This window comes from Phalacrocorax aristotelis, chromosome 3 (genome assembly GCF_949628215.1).
Source record: "Phalacrocorax aristotelis chromosome 3, bGulAri2.1, whole genome shotgun sequence".
NCBI lineage: Eukaryota > Metazoa > Chordata > Aves > Suliformes > Phalacrocoracidae > Phalacrocorax > Phalacrocorax aristotelis.
The window spans coordinates 111128240-111143014 of NC_134278.1; the positions used below are offsets into that span (position 1 = coordinate 111128240).

The 14775-nt window shown below is 37.9% G+C and overlaps 1 protein-coding gene across 1 annotated transcript in view; it reads left to right on the forward strand.

Moving 5' to 3' along the window:
* Positions 1 to 14775, forward strand: part of PRKCE (protein kinase C epsilon) — a 298381-nt gene that overhangs the window by 232566 nt on the left and 51040 nt on the right. The window contains exon 11 of the mRNA XM_075089082.1: positions 9977 to 10131. Coding sequence (XP_074945183.1) covers positions 9977 to 10131 — 155 coding nt within the window. The remainder of the gene's footprint in view (positions 1 to 9976; positions 10132 to 14775) is intronic.

Genomic DNA, 14775 nt, shown 5'->3' on the forward strand with positions numbered 1-14775 from the left:
TTATCTTCCTTAACTGGTTCCTTTTCCTTCTGATACCACTGCTGCTGGACCAACTGGCTGCATTCCCCAGGGTGTTCTCTTTTAGTTGCGTAGTACCTGATGCGTTTCCCTGTGTGCTCAAAGACATAAAGTAGATGCTCAGACAGCATAAGAAAACAGAAATGATAAAGACAAGAAATGTTTGAGAACCAGCCTATGGGCTGAGGAGGTACTGAGGATATGGGCCATCTCTGTCTAAGCTCCTTGGCAGAACGTAAACAGGTTAAAAGTTGTTCTTAGAAGTTCTGAAGTGCCTTCAAAAACTATATAGTTATTTCTAATTGCCAGACAGCACTTATATTTTTCCTATAAGAATCAGAACAAAGGAATATTAACAGCTGCCTGCACTTTATAACATTTTCTGCACAATGACAGTTTGCAGGCTTGATATAATTTTCTGTCATGTGCATCAGGCCATTAAATGAGAGGTCTTAAAATTATCTCACCAGAACAGTTCTTTTTTCCAAACAACACTAAAAGAAGATGAGATCAAAGAATTTCATAAAAGGCACTTTTCACAGCTTATCTGTCATCAAATGAAGGTATTAGGGAAATGGCCTGAGAAGCTTTTCCTACTTGATACCCCTTTTGAAGTGACTAGAACTACAAAACATGCCATTTCTGCAGAGGATTCCAGTTGTGTTTCTCCCTTGTGTGAGAGGAAGGACAAAAAGAGCGTATTACACCAGCTGGCACACTTCTGGGGTCCCTGCTCTTGTGGCTTGCTTGGCCTTTCAGAGCAGGCAGGGATCAGGGTTGCCACCCCAGGGAGCAGCAGTCCTACCCTGAGCTCACCGTGGAGCTCATGGCTACCAACACTGCAGCTTGGGGCAGAGACTGAAAGATTTGCATCAACTTCCAGAAAAAACATGGTGACAGCAGAACACATCTCTCTCCAGGATAATTTGCAGTTAAAGACTTTCCCAAAGTTGGAAGTCTTTTTGTTTCAGTTCATTACAAAGGTTAGATGGTAGGGGATTAAGCCAATGAAATAATGCATATAATTTGTTCTGCGTCTTCACTGCATGCCCTCAGCTAACAAATTCCACATATTACAGCATTGAAAATTTAATCATGACCTAAACCCCATCTGAGATAAAGAGAGTCTCACCACTAAGCCCTGTAGATACAGTGTCAGAACATTAGGTATTATATTACAGGTGTCACAGAAAACATTTCACATATGCAGAAGGCGTAATATCCATTACTGACTGAGAAGAACAAAAACCAAAATTATAATTCTTTTTTAAAGTAGGAAGAAACTTAAAGAAGAAAATGTTTGCACTCACATGATAATATTTTAGGGTCTTAATACAAAATTTTTGTTTATTCAAGAAACTCAAGTAGAACTGGAATTATATGTTGTATTCTCGGTGAGTAAAATGAGAGCTCTGTGGAGAGCAGGCTGACAATTCTCCACCTGCTGTTTCTGTGCTATGTTGAATTAGTCTAAACTTTATCTTTTTTAAAAACAGGATTAATGGAATTTTCAACTGTATTTTCTTTTTACTTGCCCTAGTAGGAACCTGATACACCAACTAATCCGATGCATAGTAAACTTGGTCCAGATAGTAATCTGACAGAATTTATTATCTGAAAAAACAGTAGGAATACTATATGCAAACAAGGTATTTGTAAATTACACAAGAAGAAGCTTTGTGTAAGGGCATAACCTTCATCTGTTATTCTGATGTATATGATTGTTAGTTGCAGGTTCTAGGGTATAGATTTTATTCGTATCCATACTGTTATTGTATTCCAAAATGTATGGTACAGATAAAGACTTGTACATTCCAAAACTGATGTTAAAGTCTGTGGATTTTGCTGGCCACAGGAACACGGGACTAGATTCTTTGAATAATTGAAACAATCAACTAATTATTGAAACTTTTCTAGACTTATTGGTGTCAAGGGGATAACCAAGTGGCATATTTTTTCACTCTCTACGAATCTGGGACTCGCTGGCTTCTCTTCGTTTTGGACAGTTTTAGAGTATTGTTGGATGTGTCTTTGAAAAAATCCTTAAACAAGACTTCCTTCTTGAATGCCAGTCTAGGTAAAACCTAATCATCCCTTCACATTTTTTGAAAAGAATAGATGATGTCCACAAGGTCCTGGCTAATGTTTCCTGCTTTGAACAGTAAGTTGTGATTTCCATAGTTCTGTGACCTGCTACTGGCACATAGAAAGTCCCCCAGCCAGCCAGTTTATCTCAATGTACATACACTAGCCATATTTTCCTTGTTGAACAGTAATGGGATTCGTTAGGGGCATGAAAAACATGTTAAAACCTCCATTCTGTTCCAGTATCAATTGATATTCCACGGGGAGGCAACATAAATCTCCCATGACAAAAGCAACATACCAGGCCTGCTTTATGAAGATTAGAGATCTCAGACAAACATCTTGCTTAAAAACCGTTTTCCAGCGACTCCCATTATAGATGAGTAAATGCTACAGTGAGAGTCTTTACAGTAATACCGTGTAAAGATTTTGAGAACCTCTGTATTGATTCTGAGAGCACTGTTTGGAAATTAATTGTATTAGATGTGTAGCTTTTTCTGGCCCTTCACATGGTATAAGGGTTTTTTGAGAATTATTCTAGTGTGTCAAGGAGGCCCAGCTATTCTTGAAACCATTTTCAAGACTTCTAAAGTGGTTTTTATGCCACAGGCTCTCAATTGACATAATGTCTGGGGTCTCTACGAATAGAATAAAAATATTTTGAGGTCAGTTTTATAAAATCAAGAAAAATCATTTACCAGTTCTTTGCATGAGAAACAAAGTTGGAAAGCACTGAAGTGTTTCTCTGAAGGTAGTATGTAACTTCCACAGCTAGGAATTGACATTTTGAGTAAGATATTTTCTGTAAGTACCAAAATAGACTGCCAGTGAAGGTCAAGGAATGTTTATCAGTAGTGATTTTTAAGAGCTGATCAGATTGATTTCAGGAACTGATGCAATTTTCTGGCCTGCAAGGCAGAATATATTCAAGAAATACTATTCACTACTGGCTTATGATGATGATGAAGGGACTGAGAAAGGAACAGAGCAGTTCTGGCACAGCAGGAGACCCCACTGCAATGGAGTACAGACAAACCCACTTGCCCTCCAGCAGACCAGACTAGCAGAGACTTCTGCTTCTAGGTTTTTGTGGGCCAAATGGAGTCCCCTCAGCAGGGCTGTTCAGGTTCACAGTTAGATTGCTGGCTCGCAGTGCCCAGAAGCTGCCTTGCAGCATTGAAAAGGTTAGTTGCCCTCGGCATAGGTACAGCTGATCCTGCCTGTCAGCTGTGGGATAATCTAGGTGACCTTGCATGACTTCTTTATCCATTTTTGTGTGGTTCTCTGACTCTCTATGGTCTGTGTCTTAATTTTGAGGTCATTCTTTCTTTCAATGACAAAAAAATGGGTTTGAAATTGAATACTGGGCAAAGCTGAGTAAAACTGAGCAATAAGTCCCTAGCTGTAATGGTATTCACCAACCTGAGAGAAATATGAAGTGTCTGGTTGACAAAAAAAAACAACCCTTTAATACAAAATCTGAATGTGTGCATTTTTTTAAGTGGAAGATGCAAATATCCTGTGTGAAGTTTATGACAGCAGTTCCTATGTACAGGGCATTTATTCCAAGAAGTGTGGGATTCATAGAAATTGTTCCCTTCTTAGTTGGAACTCCATAAAAGCACTGATACAAAACAGGAAAAACAACACAATTAGCCCCACGTATAAACACTGAAATCAGAGACAGATAACGTGTCATAGTGTCCTGTTAAAGATTGCTACAGTAAACTTCAAAAAGGAATCAAATGAACAGGAGAGCGCTTTTTGTTGTTTTCTCTAGCGTTGTACCTGGCTTTTCCCTTGATTTTGTATGTGACCCTCCTAATGCTGGGATTGTGGAGGATGAATCTGCCATCCTGGTTAGTCTTCTGCTCCTGGTGTTGAAGTGTACAGTTTTGTGTACAGTGTGCCTGTGCAATTTCCATCAGAAGCAGGAAATGTTTATTCAAGTTCTGAGGGGTGGGACAGTTGCTGTAGTTTTAGGTAATTTTAAACAAACTGTTTGAGCATCCTGTTTAAATAGAGGTAAGTAATCACAGTTTTGTGCTAGCTGGAAAAGAATTCCATACGTGCATGATATTAATAAAATATCATCTTACAGAGCATACAAAGGTTGTGATCTCTCTGACTTCTTGTGCAATAAAAGTTATATCTTTGACTTTTATTTTGCAACAAGTTTAGTGGCTAAGCGTATTCCATTATGTAACAGCGCTCTACTAGAATATGGACCATTTTGTGTTTAAATTTACCTGTATTTAATACATGTATTAATTTCCTTGAAATTTTCAGTAGCCTCTGAAGAAATCTACTTCAAATATGACTTTCTGAAACTAGGAGGTAAAAAGTGTACTCACAAAAACAACTTACTTTAGGGAACAAATGAGAATCAGGAAGAATTTATTTGCAGCCAGCTTTATGAAAGCATAAATGAAGGGAAGAAATGGTAGTTGGAGCAGACTGATAAGATTTATCAATTGTTAATTTTACTTGAGGAGTCCATGTTTGATGCCTTTCCTGAATTCTCTCATTTTAAGTGTTGTAAGGGTTGAACTGGGAGACAAAAAACAGTAGTGAAAAGATTTGTTCTCAGGTTTGTAGCATGGATGCACATGTCATATTTGAAAGTGAGAGACAGATTGCACGACTTATTTTTGTTTTGTAACATTTCAGTGCTGAAGTGCATGTTGGGTCCCCCAGCTGGCAATACCCATTTGAAAGGGGGAAAAAAAAAGTTGGTACTCTTCAGATTGCAGTGATACTTTGTCTTATGTCTATCAATGGTATGTCTTTAAGCTGCAATCTAATGTTAGTGAGATTTTAACTGGAAAACAAAGGACAGACAGGTTAATGACTGATAACAATTTTTAAAAAATCTTTTAAAGGCTACACAACAATTAATGTAAACAATACATCAAAGTCCTCCCATGTCTAAGCTTTCATACAGGGTTTACGTAGAAGCTTGTTCCTCAACAATGGTATTATTCCATGTCTAAACAACTAACAGACTGTATAGTATCATCTGTTAAATCAAAACTGATTGGCAAGATTATCTGGTCTTACTAGTAGGAAGGACTTGGTCATTAATCACACCTCCACAAAAAGGAGCTGGATTGAGTCTGTTATGTCCTGAGAGTTTATTACTGTTGATGTTTCTGGAAACCACGCCCTTTTTCCCAATTACAAACTTTATTTTACATTATTCCAAAAGAATATTCCAAAAGAATTCCAAAAGAAGCAAAAGGTAGGAGCTCTGTCCAGTGGCACTTATAACACTGAAAAACAAGCTAATACAGATTGGTGGGGAGTGCACATCATATTGTTGATGTGCTGATGTTGACAAGAGCTATATAAATAAAACTAAAAATCAGAGAATGGTTTTGAAAAGGGAAGGTTATGGTAGTGATCAGAATAAAGAGTAAAGGATTAGTTAGAAGGATTTACTGTGGAGCTGAAGGATGGCTATTTTGAATGTCAGGGAGGATGAAAAATGAAATTAGGACACAATTAAAGGAGTGGAATGAGAAAGAAGATGAAACAAGATTTCCATTTTAAGTGACAAGTGTACTTCTCCAAATAGTGACAGGGACAGAGACCAGAAGAGAGGTTGCTTTTAGAGTCCGGTTTTGAAAATGTAGAGCATGCAGGAGAGTCTCCCAATTAAAAAAATCAAGAGTTGAGACTGGAATAATAAAGATGTTAATCATAGAATCATAGAATAGTTTGGGTTGGAAGGGACCTTTAAATGTCACCTAGTCCAGCACACTGTTAAGACAGGCAGTTATGCTTCCCAGTATAGTGGTAAAAGCCACAGTCAGAAAACACTATGGAAATACAGAGTTGAAGGTTTTTTTACCTTGACTTCTAGCCTGTTTACTCCAAACCCACTTTGCTTTTAAAATCTCTTACCCATGCTCTCTGCTCTATTTTTCTTTCCATTTATTATTTTAAGTATTCTTATTCAACCATACCTTTTGAGAAATTCAAGGAAAAGCAGGTGTGATTGAGGACTAAAATAAACCCTGTAAAGGAATCTAATTACTTCAGAAAACATACTGGCTGGCTTTGCAGTATTTTTCTGCTTTATAGATGCCAAGAGAGGATTAATCTAGCATGCCTCTGTGATTTTGCCTGTTTCTTTTCAGTTTATGTAATTAAAGAGTTGCCAGGATTGCTTTACATTTATTTTGTTCGGCAAAACATACTTCTCAAATGTTATGAAAACGTAGTTGAAAAATAATACAGTCCAAACCCATTCAATTTTCTCTTAGAACGCTATCAATGATAGTCACACCTTGTATCTCATTTTTAGCTGAGTAAACACTCTGTTGTCCCTTAATAATGCATAATTCTTTAGGGTGTTCACTTTATATTCTGCCATTTCAATATTTGAATATACCCTGGTGATACATGTAGCAAGATGCACATAATCAGGTATGATACAGTTGTTTCACAATTACTGTTTGGGGATGAAATCCTTTCTGCATTGAAGTCACAGAGATGTCGTTGGGTCACTCTGTGTATGTGTATACATTGCGACGAAAAGGAAATGTCCAGAGTGTTAGGAATCTGTATTTTGATAATTAACTTCTGATGAAAGATTGGGAAAGAATTCAAGTAGCAAAAATCAAGATAGAGTCTCTGTTGTTGCATCAAAAAAGATGGTACCTTCTAATGTTGAAACTCTGGCCTGCTGTGCATATGCATGTTGTGCATATTATTGCTTACCTCATTTTAGTGGGTGAGAAATAGTATTTTTCTTCTCTCAGAATCAAACCCTTTTCCAGAGTCACTGTAAACAGAAAAGAATTTTCAAACCACTTTTTTTTCCTCTGAATTCTCATTAGGAAGCTGAAACATGCACCCAGGAAAGCTGGAAATGTAACTTGAAATATCGGCGTAGAGCAGAAAAATGCAACAGCCATTTCAGTCACTGAGCTGTTAATTCTGGTTTTAGTAGTTATAGTTTTGAAGAGGTGGTCAACTAAGTGGCAGAATCTGCCAGAAATACCACTTTACATTGAGAATGGGATGTGCATAATACAGAAGATGTGGAAGTAGATAGGAGAATTAGAAGTCTCCAGCTCTGGGAATGGAGCTGCTGCTGAAGCTTTTGTTAAGGCTGTTTAATGGCAAGATGTTCTGCTAAACAATCCAGGTTAAATTTTCAGTTGGCTAAACTGGAGAAATCCTACAAAGGACTGAACCAAAATAAAAGAAACTGAAGTTTTAACTAAAAACATTTTCTGATATTTAGAATCAGCAATTAGGCATTTGGTGAATGTCACAAAAAACATTGGTTCTGTTTGGATCAAACATGGAGTATTTAATACAAAAATGATAAAATGTATATCCTGATATGTTAGGAAATGGCCCTGATCTATACAATTGTGTAAACCAGCCCCCCCTTTTTTTTTTTGTGCACCATCCCCAGCAGTTGGAAGAGTGGTGGCATCACCATTGGGAGCATTAGCTCCCTGCTCAGTGGCGAGCTGGGGATGACGGTTTGGGAGAAACAGCTGTTAAGATACAGCACAATCACTTTGCATCAGCATCGTTTGTTTTATACTTGTGATAGAGGCGTAGCAAAAAGGTAGCGTTGTTGAGAATGTTGAGTATGGCTGCTCATCAGAATGTGCACCGCAGCTTCCTTTTCCTAGTTGTGCCCACTCACAGCCAGACTGTTGACTTTGGAAAGGTTAAAATAGCAATGTAAGAAGGTTCCATTTCAGCAAGTGTTAGGAGAAGTTATTTTAGCCAAATGTTAGACAGACGCTCCCCAGCCTGCAATCCAAATGGGTTTTGTACTTGAAACACTGAACTATATTCATGTGAGATAATCTAAGGCAATGTGCTGCAAAGGCACACTCAGACCAAAACTGCTCTCCAGAGATACTGTCTGTAGTGCAGCGATGAGGAGCGTAATGAAGGTTAATGCCTGCATCTTCTTCTTAGGGATGTAGTATCCTCTTAGGCTACAGTACCGATGTAGCTATGCTTTTGATTGACATTATCACAAAATTGACTGCTTTTGGTCTTATCCTTAAGCTTTAGCTTCTGAAATCATAAGACCATCTGCGAGCTATCAGATTTTCTTTTCAAAGCAAGGATGTAATTCTCATCAGTTCCAGAGAGAAATCAGAGAGACAGCACAAGGGCCTATATTTTTGCTTAAAACAAGCAATGGTGGTACAATAATGTCGAGAGATCTGCACTATGATTTTGAATGTTTCTTATCAGCAGTATTAAGCATTGCAAAAAGAATAAAGGCATGGCTCTAAAGCCATGCTCCTTTTGGTATATGATACAGCCAGAAGCTTTGATGCTGTTCTTCAGTAGGTTTTCCTTACTAGGGAATGGTAAGAAAAATGTTGGCAAATGTACCAAAGTTGTTAGCAGTGTTTTACCAAGAATGCCAGTCCACCCAGATCCTGAATTTGATCCAGTTGGGCAGTTTCTGTGTTCCCAAGATACAGAGGGAAAGGCACAAGGTTTTTTTCCTGCATCCTCTTTCTGTAATCAGCAAAAAGTCAGCCAAACATTTGTAGCCTCCTCCAGGAAACATCCCTGATAAGTATAACATTTAGGCACTTAATGAGCAGGATTAATGCACACGCTTAAGTTTAAGGGTATTTTTAAGTGCTGTGCTTTAAATCTGAGCTGTAGAGTAGTTGATTAAGGAGAAACAGCAAACATTTATGAATTTCTGGACTTGTGTATATAAACTATGTAATCTGCAGGCTTGGATTCACTTGTGGGAGGTTAATTAACTTCCATCTTCTGTTGGTTTTGCTCATCCAAAGCAATGCTGCATCTCGTCTCCCTGAGAATTCTCCGTGAGAATTACCTCCACCTCTGTCTAAACTCATGTGCATATAGATGTAGATATTTGACAGTAAGGAAATAAAGAATGTGGAAGTAGGCTTAGAAACCAAGGGTGAATGGGCAAGGAGTTGATGATTATTTAGGGCTGTTAGTACAGATTAGGGAAAACTCTGAAAATTTGTAAGAAACATTTGCAAAAAATAGCATCTAAATTATATCAAGTGGATGTGTGTAATTTCCTTGCTTATGCCTTCACCTGCATTGTCAGTTTAGATCATGTTTCAAGATGCCAAGCACACACATAATTTACTGGTGTTCTCAGTTCTGACTATTTCACTGAGTGCTTAATGGGGTGATTATCAGAGAATCTCAGTTCCTGTTTTTAAGTAAAGTTCATTTCTAGTTCTCCTTCATGGAATAAGGCTTGAAAACTTGAAGTGATAAGCATCAGGAGAAAATAAAATGAACTTGATATGTATTTTAATAATGTAACTGTATTTCATTGTCTTATGAGAGTTTGAGGCAATTCAAAAAGTCATATGTAGGTGTTTGAGATTGACAGCACTGGTTTGTATAGCTTAAAAACTCTAATTCATTTTTACATAATTTGGGAAAGATACTTCGCAGACAAAGTAGCTGGTAAGAGGTAAGAGAAGAAATAAGGAGCTTGAAACTTGGCAACAACCCCACAGTAGTTGGCAGAATGGGCTGTATCTCTTAATTGTTATGGTTAAATTTTAAAAGAAAACATCTTTCAAGTATCTCCGTTATTATGTAAAATTTATTATAATTCCAGATGAGAGATTTGTGCATACGTTGCTTATTACTGCGTTTTGATTCTATTCCCTTTTTCTCGTTTCTCACTTTGAGACTTGTGTCATTTTCTTTAGGTTTGGGGGATTTTAGTGTCTGCTTTTCCTTTTTCAGAACTGTAGCATTTGTTTCTTTCATTTCTTGACACAAATGCTGCAGTGGCCTAAAGTGGAGCTTCAAGCAGTCCTTTGTGTGACTAAAAGAAATTAGCTAAATAGCACTGTTTAATTAATTTCAGGACCGCCTCTTTTTCGTCATGGAATATGTAAATGGAGGAGACCTAATGTTTCAAATCCAGCGTTCACGCAAATTTGACGAACCTCGATCCCGCTTTTATGCAGCAGAGGTCACATCAGCACTCATGTTTCTTCACCAACATGGCGTCATCTACAGGTACTTTTATTTTTTATCAAAAATAAAGTTTTCTTGAGGCTTGGGGCTGGTTTTGGCTGAAATCCTCTGTCTCTTAGCAACCAGATTTAGATTAGTTGTTTGTTCCAATTTGCTTACATAGAACTTTTTTTGGCTGTTTATCATTGAGAATGTTAACATTTGAATAGCCTCTGCAGCAGTCGCCAGCTGTGTGTGCCAGTTTTGTATTATAGTCCAAATAAAGCGGTTTTGAAAAAGCTTGGCACAGTGCGACCCAGAGGTGACCTTTCTGCAGATCAGCGCAATCTCTTCACTTTCCTCTCTGTGCCATAGATTTCCTCTTGGTTTCTAACCCCCTGCCACTTCCTGAGTTTGTTTGTCCTAGTTGTCTCCACTCTGATACAATTGGGATGGTCGTTTGCAATGCTTTGCTTATGCCCCTTCCTCTTGACTGTTTGGGTGAAGGCTTAGTCACCAGCAGGAAGTGGCTCCTTGCAGACAATTTTGATTTGCTTGCAAGTGCCCAGCATCTATATTAAACTCCACCCCCCACCCCCAAATCTCTAATCGTCAACACCCATGCACACACACCAAAAAAGTGCATATTGTTGCGCTGTGTTGAAGAATGCGTTTTTTAGGGATAGGCTTTTATTAGTAAAAGTAAGAAATCACTTTGAAAATTCTCACCCTGATGTCACTGTGTTTATTAAGTCCTTTATCTTGTCATTTCATCCTTCCTCTCTTTTTTTATTTGTTTTTAGCAGCCTGTCATTGCTTGCGATAAATTCAGTGCACACAAGCAGAATGTTTACAGGTTTTGTGATATAAGTCTGTCCTATCTATTAAAAATTCTGAGTTCAGTGGATCTAACTGAGTTTTGGTATTCTCCTGATGTTCTCACCCTCTTTCAGGTTATCAGTTTTAATTTGGGGTCGTCATCTCAGAGACAGGCAGTCTCAGGTTTCTTGAGCAGAAACATCAAGATGAGGATGTGGAATTTGTCACATCCCTGGATTCGTATTAAGGCTGCTCTCAAGAGTACTACAAATTGAAAGAAGTTAATTTGAAACGTTTAGTAACCAAGACTGAGTGGTAACTTCCATCAGAGGCCATTGGCTTTCCCACCAACTGGAATTCAAAGGGAAACTTCTCAGAGGAGGAGTGTCCTTTCCAGAGACGTCGCAAACAGCAGGACATTGCATTTCTCAGGAAACTAAATCTTTCAGTCAAAAATCCAGTTTTCTTTAGAAAACTTTTTTGCTAACTGCAGCTCTTAATCTCCATCTTTTATTAACAATGGTGTGATGTTTGTATACTGGCTTGGGCTTTAGACCCTACCACTTGTTTAGGTTTGTTTTCAAGGGCTGAGGATCCAACACATTTCTTACCTTTGCTGCCCGTATAACATTTCCTATTCTTGTCTGCATTTATTTTCAAAGCTATGTATTTGTACATTTGGATACTAGAACGTGGCAACTTCACAATTGTGTAAGTATCCGTCATAAGGGAAACAGACAAGATTGGTGCTTTTAAAAGTTATGGTTTTTGATGATTTGTTTCCATAAAAAGAATTGAGCTAATTTCCTCTTCCTGAAAACTGGAGTTTAGACACTTTGTAATTAGCAGTCAGTTTAGTGATTTCTGTGAACGAGCAAGAAAGAATTGGTAAAATTACCTTCCCGCTTCTTTACATGAATGTGCATTCATTCTTCCTCTTCCCTCCTTGCTCCCATCCTTCAACACACATCCGCTTCTCTCTCCTCTCTTTCTCTTTTCTCCTTCTTTTCCCTTGTCTTATATGTAGCTTCTGCTGTGTGTTGGCTCCTAGCTGCATTGAATTGCTTCATGTGCCTGCGTTCTTTCTCTAACTTTTTATCGTAGTCAAAATGCTTCAATCCCAAGAGAAATGTCAATTCTGATGAGACAATGCTTTGTAATTTAAACTCTGCAAGATACTCTCGACTTCTGATTTAGAGACTATGCTGACATGTCTTTGGCACACTGCAGTAAAACACTGAAATTGTAAATGGCGTGTTATATGGGGTATAATAGCAGAAGAGGCAAAGTTGTAGGATTAATGCAGAAACTAAAAAAAGTAACAGGAAGAACATTAGGAACAGATTTAGTTGTATTCTGCTTTGACATTGGCTTTTGGATCTGGACATAGTTGTGTCCGTAAGAACAACTTATTTTCCCAAATGGGGGATGCTAGGAGTTTCAACAACTCATAAAATGTATATCCCGGTTACTCTATAAAATACAAGTAAAAGGAGGAAGTTAGAGATTATTTTAAAAGAATTAATAGCATGAAAACGTCATTCATAGCATGCTAGGCCCTGGGAGAATGCATTTGTTGATGTCAAGTATATGTTAGAATAGTTGTCTTGCATAGAACAGTTTCACTCTGACATTCCCTACCTCACTGCATCATTTATTACAATGTTAAACATGCATTGGGATCAAGTTACTTCTTTGCATCTCCAAAGCTCTTATTAGCTGGCAAACAAGGAAAGGAAAGGGTGGAAAAAAAAAAAGAAAAGAAAAGAAAACCTATACTCCTGAATAACTACCAGTCATAACTACCTAACATGCCTTCAGATATTTTAATAAAGAATACTTGTCTTCTGTGTAATTATATCTCTAGAAAAAACATTGTGGTGTGAAATTAATGGTTATTCTCCAAAGTGGGAAATGCTGCTTATGTGGGCAATACTTCAAGGAAAGTGGGGAACATATAAATAAACTAAGATGTTTGATGGAAATGCAGGTTTCAAAATAGCTGCTATACCTTCTGATCTTTTTTCAGCCATGTATGTGGAAGTATTTGTTTGGAGCTAAACATAGTTATATTTTTGGAAGTAAATAACTATTTAGCTCATGCTTTGGCTTGTCGGTTAGATTTTTAGAAAGTGCTATGATGATACTAAATGATCATCTTTTATAATAACTAGTTTATCCTCATTTCCCCTGAAGTTCAAAGAGAAAGCTAGCTCCCTGTTTGGCAATAGAAATTATTTTTTAAGTTCACCTCTTTGCAACTGGCCCAACAGTTGTTCCCAGACTTGTCCCATTATTTGTGTGCTTACTGGAGTTACGTACCTTCCTTTTGTTTATCGAGTTTATGTTGGAAATAAAGATGAACCTCACAATTTTTATATCTAAAGATGCTGGTGTTGCTAAATGCATCGTGTATGATAGATAAACTTTGGATAATTTTTGGCGTGGCATTTTTAAGGGTATAATGTTACTGTTGTTGTGTCAAAAACACGTCAACAACTTAATAAAAATATTTGCATTATCCCTGCCACCTTCTCTCTCATCTGGCATTTAGCTATTCAAGTACGTGTCAAGCTGGGGCCTGATAATGCAAGTAGAGTCAATCAGACACTAGAGGAGCTTCAATCAGAGTTTCTGGCAGTCATTGTTTGTGTTATGCAATTACACCACTTTGAAAAAATGTATCCAAGCTTCAGGAATTAAGAGCTAGACTATGAATCCCATTTTGCCTGTGAGCTGAACTGGACTTTTAACTCGGTGGTGAAAGATTGTGAACTATGTTCACTGTCATCTGTCCCTGGAGTCTGGTATATTTAAAGTCAGTCACTGTTAGTTTAGTATATATTCTTATATAGGGAAGATGCAACAAACTGGAGATTAAGAAACTGCCAGTTCCATACTCCCATCTTGTACTGACTTTCAACATTCCTGTGGACTTTGCACAAATATATCTAAATGTTACATGTTCTTGTTTCACCTGCAGTTGTTGAGCTGAGAAGTACCTGGGTGGGTGTCTCTGGCTGTCATTGTAGGAGTTGAAGTGGGGTGACACAAGTGGCCCACTCTGGCTTGAAATACATACAAAGAACTGTTGTCTCCCCAGGCAAGGATATCAGCACTAGAATGGGGTACCAATTCATTAACATTAATGCCGGTGTGATTACCCTAGTTCATATTTGATTTAAGGAATAACTATGTGAGGTACAAACCTTGTTTAAGTGAAGACCTGAAGGCCCAGTAGTTGCATGTTGCATGGTTTCTGGCATGCTCCAAGACCATTCAAGTGATTAAATGGGGTGCTCTCTCTGAAATACAAAAGAAGGAAGCTGAATTTACACAAGTTCAGCTCACCTGAGAAGATGACAAATACCTTAACTGGGAAATTAGTGTCACCTGCTTTGGGTTAACTCATTCTTTTGGTTTTGAATGTAAAGTCTGTGAGATGTTGCCTTCAAATCATACAGTACCTGGTCATGGGGGAGTCCTCATTCGTAACTATGGGCTATCATGTTCCTCAGCAATATGAAGAAATAATCCAGCCTGTAACTTGCTGCAACTTTCTGAGGCCCTGTGCACTCTCTAATTAGTATGTTGGTCGTGATGAAGGATATATTAACACTGAATTGAGGAGAATGCGAATACAAATATGCTGATGCCAATCCTGGAATACCTCCAGGCTTTTTCCGTACACAAATACCCTAAGAACTTGTTTGAACACTCACTGAGTTTTTCCTTGGATGATCAGTTTTCCCAGCATTCCCATTTATCAGGGTAACAAACACCAGTGTTTCAGAAAGAACTACTACCTAAAATTAAAAGCACTTTCATTAGTTTGTTTTTATGTGAAATAAGAATATTTAGAAAGTCTGACTTCACTGGCGGTTGTAT